Consider the following 21781-nt stretch of genomic DNA (forward strand, 5'->3'; position numbering starts at 1 on the left):
AATAAATTTCAATCAAAATCCTTAAAATCTACAGGGCTATCCTTATCTGTCATTGGCCCCCTATTTATCATTAAAGCATCCGATATGCCCCAGTTAGGGATTCTCGACTTCGGAGATTACCGACTCCGCTAAGTGGTTAAGATCGTAATCGGATTTACAGAAAGGCACCAGAGGTTCGCACTCTGGAGGCTGGGTTACTGACCTACATGTCCGAAGACTAGTCCATACAGAACACCAATACCCACAATCCTCCTCACGCCCGACTCTGCTCCCCTTTACCCTCAGTAGAGGTACACTGGCACCATTTACAAGGGAAAGCCGTCTGAATTGAGTGGGTCCAAAGGCACTACCTAAGCCAGCCTGACAACCACTAAGAGGTTACAAATGACACGTACTATCATCATCATCATCAACAACAACAACGCATATTTTGCGCATCGTCACCATCAGCACAAAATTTGCCCCTTGTCCCCTCAAGTAGACGCATTCGGAGCCAGCGAGGGTGGAGGACTTCAGAGGGGAAACGGAGAAATAAGAGGCGAAGAAGGGTAACAGGAGGACGCAGTGATGCTTGTATGGGCTGGTGATGGGAGGCGGCAGAAGACCCCCCATGAAACAAAAAGTGACCGCTGAATTGCAGACGCGCGCATACAAGCAGATAAAAGAGGAAACACACAAAGACGTCAAGTAGGTTAGCTGGGCGGAGGGATTGGAGCGACAGGTTGGAGTGGGAAGTAATCTTACTACTAAGTGTCACCGCGTTCGCGGCGTCTACTTGAATCGTGATCGCTGACGCCGGTTGCGAGAACGGCCCAGGCAGAAGCAGCAGCTGAGGCAAATGACGAGGAAAAGAAATGCGACTTTACTAAGCTGAAAAAATCCATCAAACAATCCGATTAGGCAATTCTAGACCCAATTACAACGACAAAAGCCTCTGATTAGATACCTGGAGCTAACCAGCACACTGGTTACGTCTAGATCAAATCACACTCACCCACAAGCCTGCGACCCGGAAGAGGCGTCACCTGCGCCTGGTGGAGCCACCTTGTTGGACGTGGTGGCAAGGTTCATGGGGGTGGATTGCGGGTTGCCACCACCAACCACAGAGAGGTGAGAGTATCCGATGTTGGCGGGGTTGGTGACAGATGAGGAGGTAGGTGGTTGACCGTGTGGCACCTCGGAGAGCGGCATGTCGCTGGGCCGTATAGATTCGCCTCCCAGCAACTGCTGCAGAGGGCCATGAATCGTTGTTGATATTTTTCACACATTACTTAGCATACAAGTAGACATTCCTAAATTTAATCGTTGATTTGACTATGTGAATGGATCTCCACGGTGATGGCGTGAGTCACTGCTTTCAGTCTTCCAGTCTTTTCGTACAAGTCAACAATAAAGCCTCCTCCAAATTTGGATGACTTAAAATGCCTTCAAGAGGTAGGCAAAGCTAACTGAAAAACAATAAGAGCCGATAACGACATCCAAGTTAAGATCAAGCTATGAACATATTCCTTTTCAGCTTGCATGATGATGACATGGAGCCAAAGCCTTCTCTACGCTAGGACGAAGGTGGCCCTAAACCCACACTAGCTATTCCTGTAAGGAGGTAATTCAGTGCATGAAACGTTTATTCCCAGACACCTGAGGGAGAGAAACATGGCCTGTCGTGTGCCGAAAGTCCGCAAAGTACGAATCCTTCTGCAGTAGGAAGGCCTAACACAACCATTCACGAGCATTTACAATGTCAAAGAGCTTTTCACGCAACAGTTATAACACTGAGTGATAACTCTATAAATGTTGCAGGAAACTATATCGGAGAATTAAAAGAAGCTGCTTTTATAAACTCCAAAGTATCAGTTTGATTGGAATCCCCGCCTCCGGCAAAGACTCAGAAACAAATCACCTTCAACCTATAAACTCCACTGGGGGTTACAAGTGGGAAAAGCCTTTTTATTTCGTCTCACCTGTTCATCACCATTGGCATGTAACTTTCGCTGCTCACTAGGTCGACGACCCGTGAGCGCTGTGTCACCTCCCGCCGCCGGCGTTGCTGCACCCGACCAATAGGCGGAGGAGTTGGGAGGGAGGTGGGGGACAGGGTGGCTGGAATGACCCACATTGGCGGTGTTAGAGGTGATAGGATCCGTTGTAGGTGCTTGTGCTGCAGGAGTAGTGTTGGCGGTCAGGTTATTTTGATGGCCCGACGAGCTGCCCTTCAGCGGATAAAGTTTATAGACGTAGTTCAGGAATGCCGAATAGAGCGAAGACACTAAGGTACTATAAAGCACCATCGAAATGACCAGGAACGTACTCGGGGAGCACCTGGAAGTGGACGATAGCACCAGTCAAACTCCCAATCGCAATCCCATCGCTGGCGTTTCATGAGATCGGTGAAAATCCACCGCAGGTATTCGTAGTTGGGTACCTCGAAGAAGTCCAGACTTCGCACGTAGCGCAGGTACGTGGCCATTTCTGCAGAGATCAAATAAAAACTCAGCTAGGCGATCGGTCAGGTGGAAGATTATCCGGCAAACATAGACAATAGTTGAAGCCAAGATTGACGCTTTGTGGACTGCTCCCCCCATGGAGTTTTTTGTCAAACAATGTGTGAACACGATGGTAGCCCGTCACTATAAGATTTGATAGCCGGCAATCAATTCCATGCGATTAGTGTCTTGAAGAGTCAATTCATTGACTGGTCTCAAAGACATACTCCATTCAAAAGTTCCACACTAATAAAAACACACCGCCACTGGAGTATATAATTTGTCTGATTAAGACCGCTGATTTGAATAATTAAAGCTAAATAGCCATCATTAAACGGGTTCATTCCATCACTTTTGGGTTCAGTACACAAAACTGCCTAAAAGTTATCAAGATATCTTGTCGCACTATTAGCATCATCGCCTTCCATCAATGCATTCTCAAGGAGCCTCACAGCTAAGCACAATTTTGGTTGACTTACGATTCGTTAAGTGAAAGGTCACTTGTTAATTGTAATGATCGAAAAGGACTATTTGGCCAATGCTAAGTTAGCTTTGCAGTCGATATGAATAGGACCGCAGGAGAATTCCGGCTGATTCGCTGAGGGATTATCCTTTTTCATCGACCATTTCTCACTAATGCTCGAAAAGGATGACTTAGTTAGTGCTAGGGGTTAGGCATGAAGTGGTCAGTATTCACAGAACAATTGTTGTGGAAACCGTGCATTGTCCTGGATACCTTTAGTTACCTTTAACCATGAATTCTACTGTAGGACGAACGGATTCGGTTGATTGATAGTTAGTGAGAAATCCCCTACTGACGTGGGTTTTAATCTAGCCCTGACCCCTCAAATGAGCTAGGTACCTACAAGATCGAGAGAGTGGCAGCGGACTTTGTTGGCCGCCTGGGAACGGCTGTATAAGATGAAGCGGGGAGACACACCTATTCGTGCATTGCAGCATAAACTACGTCTGCGACCCCGGACCGATTGAAAAGATGAGACAGAGATGGAGAGATAAAGAGGTTTCGCTTCCACATGTACTCAACATTTAATCACAAATACACTCGTATCATTGCTAGGTGAAGCCATAGCTCCCGTTTTCATGCAAATAAACCTATAAAATTTAAAGCGGTCGTCTAATCATCCTTCAGCTATGAAATCTCATTTTCTTCTGTACCCCGTTTTGCGTAAAAATAACACTTCGATGTGAACTTAAAAGCGGTCAGAGTCGGAGGACCAATTTTACTTATAAATTATGAAATTTTGCTTCTGGTAGAGATAATGAATTGGCAGAGCTTTCAGTAAAGATTAAAAAAAATGTACCATGATGATAAAACTGACGTGAGAGTTGAATTACAAAGGGGGAACATTGTGCCTAAAAATAGTAATCGAAATGGGATGAAATACAAAAAAGATGATTAAAAAAATAGCAAATCAAACAACAAGGAACGAGTAAAGAAGTGGATACTACGGGGTGGAGATTCTGATAATCCAGCATTCCGATAATAACCCCATCGAAAGATTGCAAAACCGGCTCAAAAGCACAAAACTGTGACTAGTATAAGATGAAACCCCTCCATTGGATGGCCACTGCATGGGTAGAAATCAGTGCCTGCTAGGCCAGCTTTAATTTGCAAAGATGCGTAAAAACGATTTTAACGTCATGATTTAAAAATATATGAAAGCAACAGATATTCAGCTAAAAATAGAGCACTAGGTAAGTGTGAACAAGCTCAAATGAATCATGAAATCAAAAAACAGACCCAAACTCGGTTCAAGAGATTGTAAAACAAATTCAGTAAACCCTAGTAGGAACTCCGGTTCAAATGGGTAAAAAAACCTGAAAAGAAAGCTTTACTAGGAACAAAAAGCCGTCTCGAAGTGCCTTAAACGTAGGCCTAAATGCTTTTAAAAGTTGGCAGTAGATAGGCGAAAAATACAGTTAAGCAGGCAAAATAAACGCCCCGAGCTGGATAAACTTTAGGCGTTAAAAGTATTACCCCATATAAATTAGTAGAATGGGAAAGATTGAACTTAAAAATGACCTCAGAATAATAAATTAAGAAAATCAAAAAGAAGGGGGAGATAAACATCCAAAAATATCTCAGAAATTAGATTAAAAGGTCACAACTTCAAAATTAATTAAAACTCCTTAAATTCAGCGTCAGTTTGGGTAAGCTTAAGCGGAAAATGGTTTTTGCTAGGGAATATGGGAACGTCTCAAAATAGGTTGAAAATAATCAAGCAGTAGATAAACAAATGACCAAAAGTAGATTTTGACAATGAGCAATAAACCAAAGTTCAAATGGTTCGAAAACACTGCTATTTGGAAGAAACAAAACCTGCAAAAGAGCAAGGTCAAAGTGCTAGAAAGAGAAAAGGTGAGAGCTGGGAGACAGACGGACCTGGATAGCCTTGGCAGAGGACTTCAATGGGAGTGGCACACTTCGTATCACCGATCTTCTGATACCGTTCGCGCAGATTGTCCGCCTTGAGGCCCTGCCAGGGCAGAGAGCCACGGAGGAAGTAAAGGAACATGTGACCCAACGCCTCTAGATCGTCACGACGCGATTGCTCTGCAAAAACAATTGAAGAGAAATGAAGCGAACGTGACTAAAAGAGAGGTCTGTCCCCACGCCTATCAATCCCCAATACATTAATCCATTCACCAGTCCATCAATCCAATCCTATGGTCAAAATTCGTTTGTTTGTTTGCCCATCCACCCATTCGGTTGCTAATCCCAAACATGTCCACCCGGAAATGCACGAATCTAAGCAAGCGTTTATTTACCCCAAATCTACACTCACATGTTCTCGACCCATTCTCTACCCAATAATATACTAACGCAATCATTTTCTTTCCTACCAAATATAACCATCATTCTTTCAATACATCTCTTACGCATTTCCCAATCCATACATACACTCATTCCAATTTTTTCAGTTCATCTATCTATCTCAGATCCACTCATTTGTTTATGCATCCACCCATTCATTTACATACCATCTCAGACCCATCCATTCGTCCATCCAACCCTGAACTTTCCAACCATCAATTTATTCGACCACTCATTTAGCACTCCATTCAACTATCCATCAAATTATCTCGGCTTCAGCTATCCATCTTGTATTAAGCTACCTATCCCTGTAATATATTAAACACTATTTAGCCTTCAGTTCTGAGAGGATGTACCGCATAAGGAATTTCATCGAAATCCACACCACAAGCATTATTACTACTACTGGTTGAAATTAGGAGTTTTCTGGACGTGAGCCATTACACCATTACATCTTAGTAGCATGCGACTTTAGGGTTAGCAGAATTGCAATCATGAAGTAGATAAGTGAAATAATCATGTGAAATTAAATTTTACAATTACATATACACACACACCAAAAGAGGTTTGCGTACCCACAAAAATACGTTCCGGTAATGTGTGCTAGGGTGACAAGGGTGCCAATAAAGGAGGACTTGACTCCAAGCGAAGTCATGAAATTCCCCTACCGATTAAGCTTTTATCGGAGAGACGATCGTGAACAATAGCAACTGTTGAATGTGTTCTATATGAGTAAATCTGCAAAGGCCAAGGTGACAAAAAATACCTCAGATACGAACTCTCAGGCAAAATAAGTGACTGAAAGTTGGGACCACGCAATATTACCTTTAAAAAATGAATGACACTTGAAAACAGGGTCTTTTTAAACATCCTTAACGTCCCATGTATGCCGGAAAGATGAAAAGAGGTAATTAGCCACGTCTTGCGCTGTCATGTGCCCGCTCCTGTCAGACAATCCGACTGACTTTACAATGGCAAGGCTCAGTGCTCCTTGAAATGAATATGATTCTGGATCGGCAAGTTTACTGAACCGTTGTAGAAGGATGGAACAGCCTTCTATCGTCTTCTAGACATTGTGGGCAGAGGGGTGCACTGAAAGCACAAATTCATCTCGGTATGGTTTTACATTTAACTGTTTGAAAACGATCGAATTATTAGTGCAACGAATTCGGAGAGCCTTGGACGGTCCCGCGGTTACGACTACGAAGAATGAAAAAAAGGATACCTTGGAGGTGACCCGCCAAAGGCAGACTGAAAATAACTTATCACTTACCACTCCGTTTTGATCACCATTGCAAAGAGAGGATGAGCTATTCTTCAACAAAACAAAAGTTGTACAGAACTACAAACGAGATGAATTAAAACGACATTTGAAATGATTAGTCTTTTCTACTGATTATCTAACTACTAAAGCATTTTAAATTTACCAAGAAATTTGTGAACAGGTAAGTAGCTAAGGCAAATCAGGACCTCATTGGGCGCTATCACGACGGGAAATCGTACTCTTTCCAAAAAACGACAAACCAACCAGGATTTATGGAGCAATAAGAAGGGAAAAAGCTAAGCTAAATCACTTGGTACCTCCACAACTTGTCAGCCAAATAACATGTTTAGTGGGATTAATGGAGCAATAAATCAATTTCTAAGCGCCAGTAGGCACCTGTACCAAAGAATAGGCGGATAAAACAGAACGAGCTTCTGCAGACAAGAAAACAGGACAGGTTTAAGTTTTCTAGGCCTCCGTAAAAAGGGGCGCTACCGTAGCAGTGCTACACGTAACTAGAAGTACAAATGGCAGGCGTACATTATCGAGCTTGGAAAAGTCCTTTTCAAACACCTTTCCACAAGGTAGTAGGCAGCGGGACCAGTGGGTTCGTATATAAAAAGCATGAAGTGACGATGAATTATCATGTGAACAAAATACCGAATGCTACAAACACCGGAAATACAATGGAAACGCTGAAGTTGGGTGGACAATTGCGGCAAACCTACCGTTAAATTGCGCAAAAGATTTACTATTGCAATGATGGAGGCAATTGTTGATGGCACGGGTATCAAAGTGAGGTAGGTTGACCTAGCCCAGTTCAGCCGTACTGAAAATCCTCTGTATTAAAGCTGCTTTTCGGACACAGTCGCAGTCTGCGCTTCAAATTCTGTTTTCTTTTAATAATATTAGAAGCCTCTGCATAACTTAAGTGTCTCGTTTGAAAAATTCAACGACATCTCAACTGAGTGGTCAATCAATTTAGGGGATATCTTGCATAAACTCCTCATTGTGGACCACTTAATCCGATCACAATATCAGGTGGCTAATCAAACAGACATGAGAGGACATTAAATTGACAAATAAAAGAAGGAGCAAACCTTTGCCAAGATGTGTATTGATACTCATGTAACGCGCGGTGCCAGTAAGGCTCTTGTGGTCCTTGAAGGGGATGTGCTTCCCCGTATCCTGATCGATGTACTCCTTGGCAAGCCCGAAATCGATCATATAGATGATACGGTGGCGGTCGTAGGATTGGCGCCCTATGAGAAAGTTCTCGGGTTTCACATCCCTGTATATTAGGTGGTGTGAGTGCACGTACTCAATTCTCTGCAGCTACACAAAAGCACAGGAAATACACAAAGAATTTATTACAAGTAAATTAAGCATACTCACCCGTAAAGGGGTAGCTCGAGTAGAAAAACAAGACTCGCAGCTACACAACGATATGTGGCTTCATCTGCCTATCCACTCACCGAACCACCAGTATGGGGATTGTCTATTAATTCGTTTCAGATCTGCCCCTTCATTCATTTATCCGCGATCTTTTCGCGACCCACATGCCCATTACAGAAGCATAAATCTACCCCATATCCATGATATAATAGAATCCATATCTACTGTCCATAATTGCCCCAACTACTTGACACAAAATCACGACTTTCGCAATGAGAGCTGCCACTAATTAGTCAGCTCATCGCTACGTTCAGAATACACCTTACTGAAGTTCCAAAGAAGGCACTACTTGTAAGTGGGTCGAGTGGCTGCTATTGGAGACTGCAGAAAATGAGTGATCTCAAGGTGGCTCAAAGCAGGAAGGCTACTGAATTCAAGTCGGATCGTGGAAGCGCCCTTGATCTCAAGTTCTGGTTAGTGATTAAAAATGTGGCAAAACCAACTCGTCCACAAAAGGGACAAGCGCTGCCAAGCTGGCAACTCAAAGATAGCTTCGTCAAACTGGCAGAGTCCTTCACACCATCTATACTCTTTATCTGGGTTACCTGTAGACTCCCACGCCCTATAACTTCTTTTACCCTAGCCATCTTACGAAAAGATTATATTTTGTGATTTCACAGATGAGTAACTAACATGCGATAAGAATAAACCAGGAAAAGGAAAGAGATTACCTAAGTAGAATATAGTATCCAAAAATGGACACGAAAGAACTATTAAAACCTCATCAACAGCTCAGTATTCGTTTCAAATCTATTTTGTGATCAGTAGTAGAGCATAAGACCTGGACTAAATGAGTTCATGCTATCCATAAAAACAATCTGGATACGGTTATCTTCGCGAAAAAATAGAAACGACTAGTAACATCAAAAACAGCCTAGATAGGGAGCCGAGTAGCATTTACAATGCTACAAAGAAGATGGAACTAACGAAATCAGAAATAGTGTAATTAACGGAATTGGCAGACTTTTTTATCCTACGATCAGAGATTGGTGTATGAAATATCTTTACTGTAAACCATCAGCTGGCCCTAAGCAATGCCTTTAAAATTAGCCACAGCGAGATCTTAACGACGCGTCTCTATCATGGAGCTCAGAATTCTTCCCACTGCAATGAGCTTCATTCCTGTCTCGCAGTTAACTGCGATTCGCCCATATGCTGCCATGATGGCAAACGCAGAAACCTAGTCACAGCGAGGGTCGAGACGCTCAAAGTTGGGAAAGTTATGTAGCAAAGCTACAGTTAATCGTGAGCATTAACTCGCGATTTGCCCTCCATATGGACGGCATGAAGCTCCGCTACTAGCTTATCGGGCATTCTATACATCGAAACCAATGGTCCTTCGGGAATCATTGTGACATCTTTAGACGATAACTGGAGGGCTATATCAGTGGAACATCATGTGCATTCTGTGAAGAATGCTATTTACTGTGGAGGAAAGGTATGTGTCATAAGTGGGGGAATCGTCGGGGACTCACAGAAGAAAGGTCATCAAAACCACGTCAATTTTAGGAAGTGCCTCAATCTCAAATTGCCCATTATGGTCAATGAAGGGATGAGACAAACACTGAATGAATTTAAACCGCTCATAAGGAGAGTCCTAAATGCTTAGTCAAATCGCTGATTCCAAGGTCACAAAGTGAAACATCCAATCACCTCCAAACAAGTAAAATAAACTCACTAATTGGAGAGCGATCATAATGACGGTTTTGAGAGAGAATTGGCGATTACAAATTTCGAATAGATCTTCCAGGGAAGGACCGAGGAGTTCCATTACGAGGGCATTATGTCGTCCCACCGGACCGAAGTAGTAGACCATGGGGAAACCGACTGCAAAAATCGGAAGAAGTGGGGTGGCATGAGAAATGGGTTGCTGCTATCGCTCGCCGCCATTAGTAGCGACAGCATTTTTTCGCTGAAAATGCTACTCAATTCGTCTATTTCCGGTGCAGGGCCAGGGCTATCATTCTAACCGAATGCAATTACTCAGCTAATAGGATACTACCATTACAGCTCACCAAAGGTAAAGAAGACAGAAATCCAAATGGACAATCCTAGAGGTTTAGCCGAATGGAACTGACCAACCGAAGAGGTGACAGCAGTCACCTCTAGAGGGAAATCGAAGAATAATTATGTTTATTAATGGTAAACAGCTACCTCTTTACGACCAAGGGTAGCTGTTACATCAGTGGTTATTACTTTGTTTATTTGTGCTCCGACAAAGCCAAAGTACCACGAGAGAACTATTTCATAATGAGATGGAGAGAGGAATAATAATGCTAAAGACTAACCGTTTCAATGGAAGTAGTGAGTCAGCTGGCCAAGAAAAATTCAACAGAATTAACTGATGAAAGAGGACTTTTAAAAGAGTAAAATGCAATAAAAGTGAACGTAAATTAGCAATAAGACTATGAAAAATCAGGTCATAAAACGACGAAAAGTCAAAATTGAGTTGATAAACAACCAAGTACCAATGTTATAAATGAAAGTAAGCAATTCCCAGAACTAAGTAGCCAAAGATGCGAATCATAAAATCTGAATCTGAACAGAACAAGGATAACAGCTATTTTGTGTTTTACGAAAAAAAGTTAGGATCATACCGACAAAGTTCATGTAACTCATTAAAAACCAGAGAATACACCTCTGTCAAGGCCCACGGAACCAGCCAAAGGTGCCACCAAAGCATCATCTTACGAAGTCTAACATTAAGAAACTCGATGCAGTCAAAACGAAAAAAAGTTGCCACGGTTACTGAAATGGACTGCAATACGATGCTAAACCGGGATAAAAAAGGCGGATAAAACATTCATAAACAGTGGCACCAACCATGATGGTTAAATAGCTTGATAAATAAAGATGAATTAGATGAATGAATTTTGATAAGTACGCTGATGTATCTCTCGCGTTTTGGACGCTCTCAGGAAGTCAATTAAGTAAACCCTAAATAACGCAAAAAATTAGAAAGTAAACCCCAAATCGCTGACGATTTCTAGGTCATCAAAATTCCGGACCATTTAACTATGTCACGACCTAAAAAAATATCGAGGCATGATCCTGAACCAAATCAAACCAATTCAATGAATATGTTAAGTCTTTGTGACTTCAAAAATTGGATTTACTATCGAACTTGATTCTGGAAAACTAATTTTAGCAAATACACCAAGAATTGAGAGAAGCGACGCAGACGATCGAAAGCCGACCAACGAAAATACACTATCAAAGAGCCTCGTCCAACGAAAAATCACCATGCAAAGGATGCACACACAACACAGAAACGGTGTTTCGATTTCATGCACAATGCATTTGGCACAGCAGTGCATAATCGTGACATTAACAAAACAGCGTAAACCAATCCGTAGGACAAGGGGTTGTAGTCAATATTAACTCTAATGAGCACACGCTCACTGATTGAATAATTGGAGTTAGCCGCAAAAATTTCCCGCGATAGTACTTAAGATCGATTAACTTTATTCCCCATGATTTGTGCATTAACTCATTAATCATCACAAAGTGATATCTGATACCTTGACAACTGAGTAAATCGAATTTAAATATCTACTTTTTGAGTGCCACTGACCACCGATCAAAACATAGAGATTACTCCGGATTCAACTTATAAAAAAATATAGCAAATATGAAGAAATAAAAGGCTTTTTCAGCATCCGCTCCATGTGGTTAATCAGCTAGCAGTGCGGAGATATGAATTTATAAAATTGGCCTATTAATCAACCAAGGTACGATTTTACTAACAGTGACGGTGTCATCCTTAATTAACGTTTCCCGTTTGAAGAGCATAAAGTTAATGCGAAGTCTGCCAGTTCGTAATTGAGAGCGTTATGACTTTGATCTGGACGATTGAAATTCTAAATAAATGGCCTTTGAATAATTTAAAATTATGCCTTTAACAGAGAATATCAAGTAGCACTCCAATCTGTTAGCCAAATTAATCACACCACTTATAACAATGTTGATGACTAAATCGTAATTCCTGTAATAACATAGATCATTGCTGTCACAAACAAAATAATGGCAAGATTTGATTTATTCTGTTCGACACTAACAAGATACCAGGAGCATTAGCTACTGCCAATCAAAATACAAGGTTTACAGTCAAACCAACTAACAACACAAACCAATGGCCAAGAAAGAAACACGAGCCAATGGCAGATCTCTAAATAGAAGAACGCATGCACTGACAGCAAGGTGACCTTTTCAGCATTTAATCAAGTAGATATCACATTAACGATGACAGACGAGTGTCTAAGTAAAATGATTCCCTTGATACTTCATAACCGCGAATAACGCGGTGATAAACAACCCTCTGTTAAAAAGCTGGCCTACATGATGCCAGTATGCAATCAGCCAGTTGGCGAATGAACGCTTTCTAGTCTTTCAAGAGAGTATTACCAGCCAAAGGTGAATCTTCAAGCAAAGAGAACAAAGACGGCAGGTTACAGCTTTTCGGGTATCTGTGTAGATTAAGCTGCCAACCGGCCAGTTAGTTGAATAACCAGAGAACACGTAGAAAAATGTTCTTCCAACACTTCTGGAGACAAATAGACCACCAATTTGTCAGGTCAAGTGATGACACCCAACATTTCTCTAATGAAAATTTGAACTGCACAAAGCTACAATCAGCAGTCAATCGGCAAGAAAATAAAATCGACTCAGTTTTGCCTCCAACTAGTGTTTTGAATTTTCGCTTCTCATCATGATTTTAGCTAAAATCGAAGCCAAAAATTAAACATCTAACTAGTACTATTGACAACAGCATCGTAACCCGTGTACTGTGCTGCTAGTGGATACCAATGAAAATCCAGAGATTGCAGCGCCATCAACCAATGAAAATGCAGCTCATAGATAGCAGCGCCAACCAATGGCCTTTCGCCAAGCGAAACGACACGCGTCCGCACGCGGACAGAGAAACACGACTTTCTGGTGCTTGCGTCACCTTCGTTCTGTGTAGACGGTAGAGCACGTAACTGTCGCGACAGCAGCGGGCAAACGACGCAAGCGCGCGCCTACGCACGCTGAGCGAAGCAACCGAGACCTACGCGTGGGAGTGTGTGTGCACATCGACGTCACAGCCGGTGAGGAGGCAAATAGGCAACTAGTGTGTCCATCTGCATGCCTCCTTCTTTTTGCGCTAGCTAATATCCACTGTCTCAAAGTCCGCTCTAATTGACTATTACGGCTTATCCCGATTGAGCAAATGCGCTTACCATGATGTGGGACATAGGGCTGAGTGGGCACCAAAGCAGATGTTCAGAAAAAGGCAAGACGCATCTACCGATTTTTCGCAAGCTAAGCAGCAGAGGCAGCGGACAAGGTTTCAATCGTTAAGAAAGTAATCTTCCCAATCTTCATGTGTCCTCCTCAGGTATACTGCTGTTACTCCATGGGCAGACCAGAAGACAACCAGTCAGGCAACTAGCGTGATTGCCTGTCTACTTCCTTCGTGACAGGCAGTTTACACACTTGATTGGTTTGACTACCTTCGAGATCATTAATGAACACATCCGATCATAAAAGCTGCAAAATGTGACTTGATTATCAACTTCGAAGTATTTTGCCCTAACCGTTTTCAGATGTCTTCATTCCCCACGATTCGATTTGCGGCAGCGAAACGCCTGAAAAAATCGCCAGATCAGTGAGGCTTTACCCGAATAATCCTGAAAATTTCCGGCTCTACGTACCATGCTACCCCCCATCGGCACACCAAAAGGCGAGGTGGGCGCGCAACTGGCAAGTCTGCCCACCAACCCGTTTCCTTCCTCTTGGGTTAATTGACTACTTGACTGGCCTCTTTTCGAGGTCACGGGAGGGCGTCTAAATAAAGAACAAAATTTCAGGGTGCATCACTAGCATGACAATTCTTAACATAGGATATTCTTTAAGTAAATCCGCATTCACAGAGCCGATTTAGGCCTTTGATTAGATCTGCGACTGTCGATGTTGGTTACGAATCCAATTCTCCAGAATGGTTCCCATGTGAACCCATCAGTAGCCCTTGTAAGTTTTGGTTCAGAATTCGAAGAAAAATTACTGAACGCCCGCTACTACAACATAGTGAAGTAGCCGAATCCGACACTTCAACTTGAACGTCCTGCTTATGGCGTTTTCGGCTGTCATGACCCCTTTTGTTTTCAAACCGTCACACTTGGGGTATTTTTCTGTGCAAACCCTTTTACAAATCGTATCAAACATCAACCAAGCATTCAAAGTAAATAGACAAATAGATGAGGCCTTCGGCGAGGCAAGGATGCAGCCAGCCAGTGAACCAAACACATTGAAACGCAATACAAGACGTTAATCGGCGGTCACCGAAAGAAGGTCCCTCCTGGTAGACAGTGTGGCAGTGGATGGGACTAGATGAGGTCAAGCCAGTGATGAGTTGTAAACAGTCGTAAATGAGTGTCAAATTCATCAGCCTAAAGGTGAATTAGAAGTAGCATTCTTCAATCACTTAAACTATTTGAATTGCCGATTGGGTTCAATTATCACACTCATCAAGCATAAACAAGCGTAAGACGGGAAACAAATCGTCTACTCGAAACACCACTTTGTTTGCCTCCCCTTGTCGCTATCACGACAAAAAAGCAAACCTTAAATATTCTCCTCCACATTGTTGTGAAGTAGTTAGAAGTGTCAAAACACAGTTTTCAAACCGAAAACAAACTAGCAAGTTCTGTCGGTCGGCCGACCAATCGATCCCCAACCAGGCGATTTGATATTAGAGGTCGAAAGTATTGGCCAATTTCGCTCCAGCTGTAACAGCTCAACTAAACTACGCGATAAATTTATCATCCAACCACGCATAATATTCACTTTTAAATAGGCAGCTGCCATCAAAACAGGAGACGCGAATCACCACTGAGGACGGCCGTCAGGAGTGGGCATGAGTCTGCCTCATAGCGAAATGCGTTCTCTTTCTGTTTCGGTATTTGTTTAACCGCTGACAAAGGACACTTAGATGATGCCAAAAGACCAAGTATGCATCACTGTATGCTAATAACGTGGTCTTTGTGACCTAGTGACAATAAAAACCAGATTAACCGGAAGGTTATCTTACATGAAAGTTAGTGACGAGTAGCGCAGGAGATGATGGCTGTAACATTCCCTGGGTTGTTTCACATTTTGTCCGGTTACAACACCAGGAACAGCCCTCATTCAGGCTAGCTCCTCCTCAGAGGGCATTGCTATTGGTGCTACCCTGCTTAAAAGCATAGGTCAACTCAGTTGATCAGAGTGATAGTAATGCCTCTCATTCGTGTTTATGCTTCATCGTCGTTTGAGTAAAAATCTTGCAGCTTTAGCTAGAGAATTTAGGAAAATTCAATGAAGCAAAAATCTCGCCACTTACAATAAGGCGTTCGGGCACTCTAGTTACCGAAAAATAGCTTTTCTTGAATCCCTTTTCGGACACATGCAGCCATTATCGAGAATCCATGACGTTGGCGTCCACTCTCACGGAAACATGATGCAGATTTGCCACCTAACTACCGACCATAAGTCTTGTTCAAGCCAACCCCCTCCCCTTACAATCATTTAAAAAGCAATAGAGGAGCCATCGCATCATCGAAAATTTCGGGAATGTATGTGTGCGAAGCAAAAGTAGTAATACTGTTCTGTCTAAAGTATTAGGGAACCAACTACGCCAAATAGTCAACAAGAACGCTACCACATTTGACTGAAAGATGATAATTCAATGAAGCGGGAGGTCCATCGTCTTCAACAAACTCTCCCTGTCATTCAATTATCCACTTCAATCAGCAGCAAATGTGTCTAGGTTTTCCCCCTCGAGAGAAATGAGATGATGACAGCAAATGCATTCAACTACGTAAATGCCAGCATATACGTTGGCGAGGCACAGAGACACTACACGCCGCTTCTATGCCTTTTTGCCAAACTCTCCCCTCATTTGGGTGTTTTTTGCTCCAGACAAAGCCAGTACAGCGGAGGAGAAAACTAGTCGAAATCGACGCTTCCCTTTATCCATTGAAGCAAGACAATTGTGATCAAGAGGTTGGCTGAATTTTGAATCGAATAAACAAATTGTATGTAGATTTCGGCGTTGATTTAGAAATGATAACTTTTACAAAATACAAACGACTTGAACTTCGACATGCTATACTCTAGTAGAAAGACGAAGATGATAGCAAACACTCAATTACCAGAAAGTTCTACATCATCGACCAAGCAAACCCCAAACAAATAGACTTCCGAAAAGGAATAAAACCTTTTTCTGGGATAAAGGGGATACATTCGCAGACTACCAACAAATTAAACAAATCACAGCGATTCTTGCACTTACAGTAACAACCCTAAATTAAAAATTGGTCAAATGTTTATTAAGAGGATAGGGGAAAAACACAACTGCAAATCGGAACACTCGATGGTGGCACAACAATGCTTGCCTAGTAGCTAAACAGACGCGCTCACTTTACCGTGTTACGCCGAATGTGCAAGACTCATGCCACATTTTTTGCGTCGATGTCAGAAATAGATAATGCAACAACTTGGAACCAAAAAAAGGTGACAGGTAACCTCTAGAAGAAATTCTGCAAACAACCGATGGGAAGGTGAAAAGGATTTCTAAAAGGCAAGATCAAATACAGGTGAATCCAAAATCGCATCAAGATCACAATTTCGTTGGTCACTAACCACGACCCGTAACAACGCTGAGAAGCGCAAAGAGCGTACATGTGCACACATGCGAACGCGTGTGCGTGTTAGCTACCGAGGTAAACACAACTGGCAATGGACAGTCAGAAGAGCGAATGCAAATCAACAACAGTTAGTGCGGTATCGAGAGGCATCCTTTCTGTGAGGTGAAGAAAAAACTAGTGACACGGTAACATCTGAACTCTATTTACCCTTCTGTTCTTAATTACTCAGGCGTTAGTTGCAGTTTTTATTTGAAAAAAGGAAGTTCAGCAACTGCACTCATGTAGAAAACTTCGCAGTGAGGACCCCAAGAGGAAATCAACCACCATAGCTACCAAGGCGTTTTATTGTTCCAATACGGCACTAATTACAATCACCATTTCGACTGCTTAAAACGCCTTCCAAAAACGTATTTTACCTTCAGGTCAAGAGCATCTTACGACTACCTGTTGATTTAAACTAAGTTAGTCTTGTCAAGACAAGATTCTGCGCAGGCCCTGAAGCTGGTCTTTTATCGACGAATTTCGACTAGCTTCCAAGCATTAAAAAAGAATTCCCCAATGAGGACAACTCCAAAATTGCACTTTTTCGAGTCGACCACACGGAAAAATAGGCAGTTTGGTATCAAACAAGATGCTGCGGACTAGCCTATTTAGAAGTGCTGCCTTTGACGCGAAGGCCGGTTTCAGTAGATATCTCGAAATAGAGCCACACGAACTTCAAGACATCGTATGCGAATGGGTGAAATAACTCTGCATAGACCTCCTTGGTTATCACATGAATCTCAGAGAAAATAAGCACTTTTTATTAATAAGACAGATTGATTACAAATCGAATGTAAATCGTAACAAGGTTGTTCATCGTCGAGATTCCCCCTCGTTACACAAAATTCTACGAGGTGTTTATGCATGATTGTGACAAAGTGATAGGACCTTTTCAACCACAAATCAGACATTTTACAAGCACAAATATGTAACGATCCCTACGCTGTATTTTCGTGGAAAATCGAAAAACAAGGGGAGAATGAGAGAAGTTACTCACTGGCATTGCCTGTCTGCAACATGCGGTAGAACCGATACTCCAAATGCAGCTGGGGTGCTCGTGTCTTCATCGGTTCTAACTTGATCGCAACATGCTCGTTGGTGTAGAGGTTTTTACCTACAATGCGAACCAGGATGACAGTGAAATACAAAACCATTCAGCAGTCGATCTAGGAGACCGCTGGCCTGTGTGTCTTAGCAAGTCGACGCATAAAGGTCCAAAGTGACGCAAAAGTGCATACGCATTTGTAGGACACGAGGGGAATGTGTATAGACTAAGACAAGGACTCTGTGGCTTTTAAATGGATGCTCCGTCATGTGGAGGATGGATGATCGGGTAAAGGTGAAATGAAACGGATAACCGTTCCCAAAAATTCAAGGATACAAGACCCATCATTTAATTTCATTTCAACACTAGTTGCACAGCTTTGATTTAGATGTATTGGCTGAAAACATACCTAGATAACCAAAAATAACAGGAGTAAAGCGCATTCAGGAAATATGAGGAAGAATGCCGCAGCTTTTAAGTAGATGCTGGACTGCGGTTTTGGAAAACGACACGCAGACAAGAGATGAACTTTCTTGAAATGGCTTAAAGTAGACACTTAAGCGTTTCAAGATTGAAAGAAATAAGAAAATGGGGTCAATGAGGCGGGACAAGCATATTTGCAATTTTAGTCGTAGGATGATCCAAAAATGCAATTGTGATGAGCTAAGGTACTAGAAGAGAGCGCAGCTAAGCAAACGAATACCAAATCAAAGAGCTGACTTTCTTCACGAATCTCGCGTTTACATATACGCGGCATGAGGATGCCCTACGCAAGTGGTTAAAACTAGAAAGAACTTTAGAAGAGGCAAGCTACATTATGGGTGGTTGAAAAACAAAGTAATTGAATACAATCACCCAATCGTGTGGTTTCATTCACGAATCAAACATAAATGAGCAATTGTATTGAGTTAATAAGGCGTTGAGTCGCTTATTGAGATACCTGAGTACCCGGTTAACATTTAAATATAGAAGTGAATTAATTCGATAAAACGAACATACCACTGGAGACATGCTAGGCTATAGAGTCCATGAATAATGATTACGGTCAGGTAGAAATGTATTCAAATTAAACTCACGAGCAGGAACAAAAGAACAGTATGCGGTGATTAAACTAGAATAGCCGTCAAGTATATTAATGAAAACGGGACTTGAGACTTGGTAGGTTGGGGAAAATAGAAGAACAGACGCCAATGTTATGCATAATTTTGTCCCAGAGATTTCGTAAATGCCGGGCGAAATCAACAAGCAAATCTAACCACAGCTTGATTCACAAAGAAGAATTGTGAAGCGATGGGACTTGATGCATGCACGCCAGAGAAGGGAAATACTCAACAGTAGGCCGAAGAGGTGAACGAATCCTATGATTTAGAAATAACCCTCCCCATCCCATTTTTCTACCAATCACAGTGCTACTCATGATGTGATAACTCATGTGATGTCAACAAAGTAATTCGGAAACCCAAAATTAGAGCAATTATCGAATTACGTCAAAATCACACACAACCACAGATAAGGGCGTCATCAAACATGAGCAAATTATAAACCACCAATTACATCTCTACAAGAATCAAGATGCGAAACAGCTACCTAGACAATCGAAAATGACATTCAAAAGAGAAAACGAAGATGATTTTGCAAGACAGCATAGTAATAAGGCATACAACAAGTAGGCAATGAAAATACTTGAATTTAATTGTCCCATTTTAATTTCTAGCAGAACATATATTTGGAAACAGAATGCACTAATCCTAAACGGATAATTTCGAGGTGAGCAAGAAGCCGAAGAAAATGACTCAGTTAAAACCAACTTATGAAGATTGCTTGATGTTATAACCAAATTCATCTCAAAGATGAATAAGCTAGAAAACGCCTTTTAGGATACAATAGAAATGGTAGGTAAATCCGAAATCCTATGATTTTTGAAGAAATGTTTGGGCAGCAAACTATTTAAGCGAAATCACCTAATTACATTGCATCATGAACCATGCCTCTCTACAAAAAAGTGCCAATTCTAAGAGAAGTCGTCAATGATCAAAAATGCCCCTTAAAACACGAAAACTCAAAAACGTGTTTGCGACACAACAACTTAGAAGAGGGAGGAGGTCGATGGGCCCGTAAGCAGCCATAAATATCACAACTATAAATATTCAGCCCGAGTTATGAAATTCAGACGCCGGATATAAGTAGTCTTGATCTAAACGTGTAAAGCTAAGATGAAAATCAATATCCAGCGGGATCATATGCAACAAGGAACCACGTGCTTACGTGGTTACTAGAATCTAAAAGACCAATACAGACCCTATTTAGGGCTTAAAATGACTAACCGAGTCGAATTTCACCGAAATTTCCACACCCGATTTTTTTGCCAACACGGAAATTGGGACCAACAAACAAAGAATTTGAGTCGCGGGAGGAGCGAAGACCATCTTGTTGGTGATTTGAGGACATGTTGTGGTAAAAAATCGAGGTTATATTCCGAATGAGTCCGCGAGAATCATACACTAACTACAGGAGGTAGGAGCGATTCCCATGCTCAAAGAATGGCGGATTCAACTAAAAAGAGCGACTTAAATGTTCGATGGAAATTAAAAATCCATAAAAAGCAAAAGCTTCCACAAATTTAGCATAAAACAACGGAGAAGGCAGAGCAACGCAGACAGTCCATGTTGAACTGAATAGACCAATCAATTTAGGGAAGCGAGATAGATAAACAAAACACATAGGGAGTCGTGATTACAAAGCTATGGATAATTTAAGCCTTAAAACAAAAAATCAACTGTTTTTTAAACTTTTAGTTCGATTGTTGCCAACATACGTGCCAAACCAAAAAAAATCATGATATATTGGTAAAAAGAAGAGGCCAAAAAGTGACAGGGAAAAATCATAAAAGTCGAAGTCAATGCACCTTATTTTGAGTTTAGTACATTTGTACTTTATTTGCTACTTAACTATCTGCTTGGGTTAAAGGACCTTGAGTCCTCACTATTTATCTTTCGTCCCCATTGTAGCGCCCCGAGACTCCCTTAAGACGAAAGAAGACACAATACTCGGGCAGGATATATATATTCAGCACGGAGAAGGTGGCTGGGCTATTGGCATGGCCCAAAAGGCCAGCCCCAGCCAGCGAGGTACAAGGGGGCTAATTCAAAGTACAAAAGTGGCGCCTCACCAGAACCGAGGGATAAACCACTATCGTATTACACCATACCTACTCCGTGTCGAATGTGTATATTCTGCACGAGTATTATCCCTTTTTATCTTCATAGACGTTTCATGGCGCTAAAAACCTGCTATCTGGAAAATGCTCTTATTTTAGTAACTCCTCGAAACCCTCCCTGATGTACCATCTTTCCATATTCATTACAATCGCCTGAATTATTTTTTAGTTTTAGGAACCCATCAGGCTTCATCCTATTTGCAATTGTTTTGTCGTAATGTAGTCCTTCAATCTGAGGTTTAAGTACCTGAGTCTTGACCTTGTATAAAGCAAAAACCAACGATACAATAAAACTTATGCATACCTAGATAACACGCAGAAGTTGCTGTAGGAAGTTCTGAAGCCGAATGTCCTCTGCTCCTCGGCAAGCATGATTCTTTCGGCTCGAAGTATATTGCGACATGCATAGTTATAGCGATTGAAGACTTCTTTGAAGACGAAAGAGAGCATAATACTAGGGCAGAATAAATACATATATATAATACGATGGTTGTTTATCTCTCCGTTTTTGTGGAGAGCCACTTTTGACTTGGGCATTCCACCACGCTGGATGGGCTGGCCTTGGCATCATGGCGGTAGCCCTGACACCTTCTCTGTGCCGAATACATATATTCTGCCTGATTATTATGTCGTCTTTCGTCTTCAGGGTAGTCACGGTGCGCCCACTCGACGAGATACAATGGCCAAGTCAAAGTGGCCCATTACCAATGCCAATCGTTAAACAAACAATCAATGCATTGTGCGATAACGAAATAGTCATTTTAGGAGGCATA

General features: G+C 41.9%; 1 protein-coding gene across 1 annotated transcript; it reads right to left on the reverse strand. All coding sequences in view use genetic code 11, as the record gives it.

The window, feature by feature from the left end:
- Positions 1-93: 93 nt before the first annotated feature.
- Positions 94-20239, reverse strand: EGR_06602 (Casein kinase I; the record flags this gene model as incomplete). Its single annotated transcript, XM_024495851.1, has 12 exons — positions 94-128; positions 396-629; positions 758-870; positions 995-1227; positions 1962-2210; positions 2309-2469; positions 4888-5058; positions 7684-7918; positions 9717-9865; positions 10054-10143; positions 17744-17860; positions 20116-20239. The coding sequence occupies 12 exons, from the start codon at positions 20237-20239 to the stop codon at positions 94-96; spliced, it is 1911 nt and encodes a 636-aa protein (XP_024349709.1).
- Positions 20240-21781: the final 1542 nt, after the last annotated feature.

The sequence above is a fragment of the Echinococcus granulosus genome (assembly GCF_000524195.1).
Source record: "Echinococcus granulosus chromosome Unknown EG_S00060, whole genome shotgun sequence".
NCBI lineage: Eukaryota > Metazoa > Platyhelminthes > Cestoda > Cyclophyllidea > Taeniidae > Echinococcus > Echinococcus granulosus.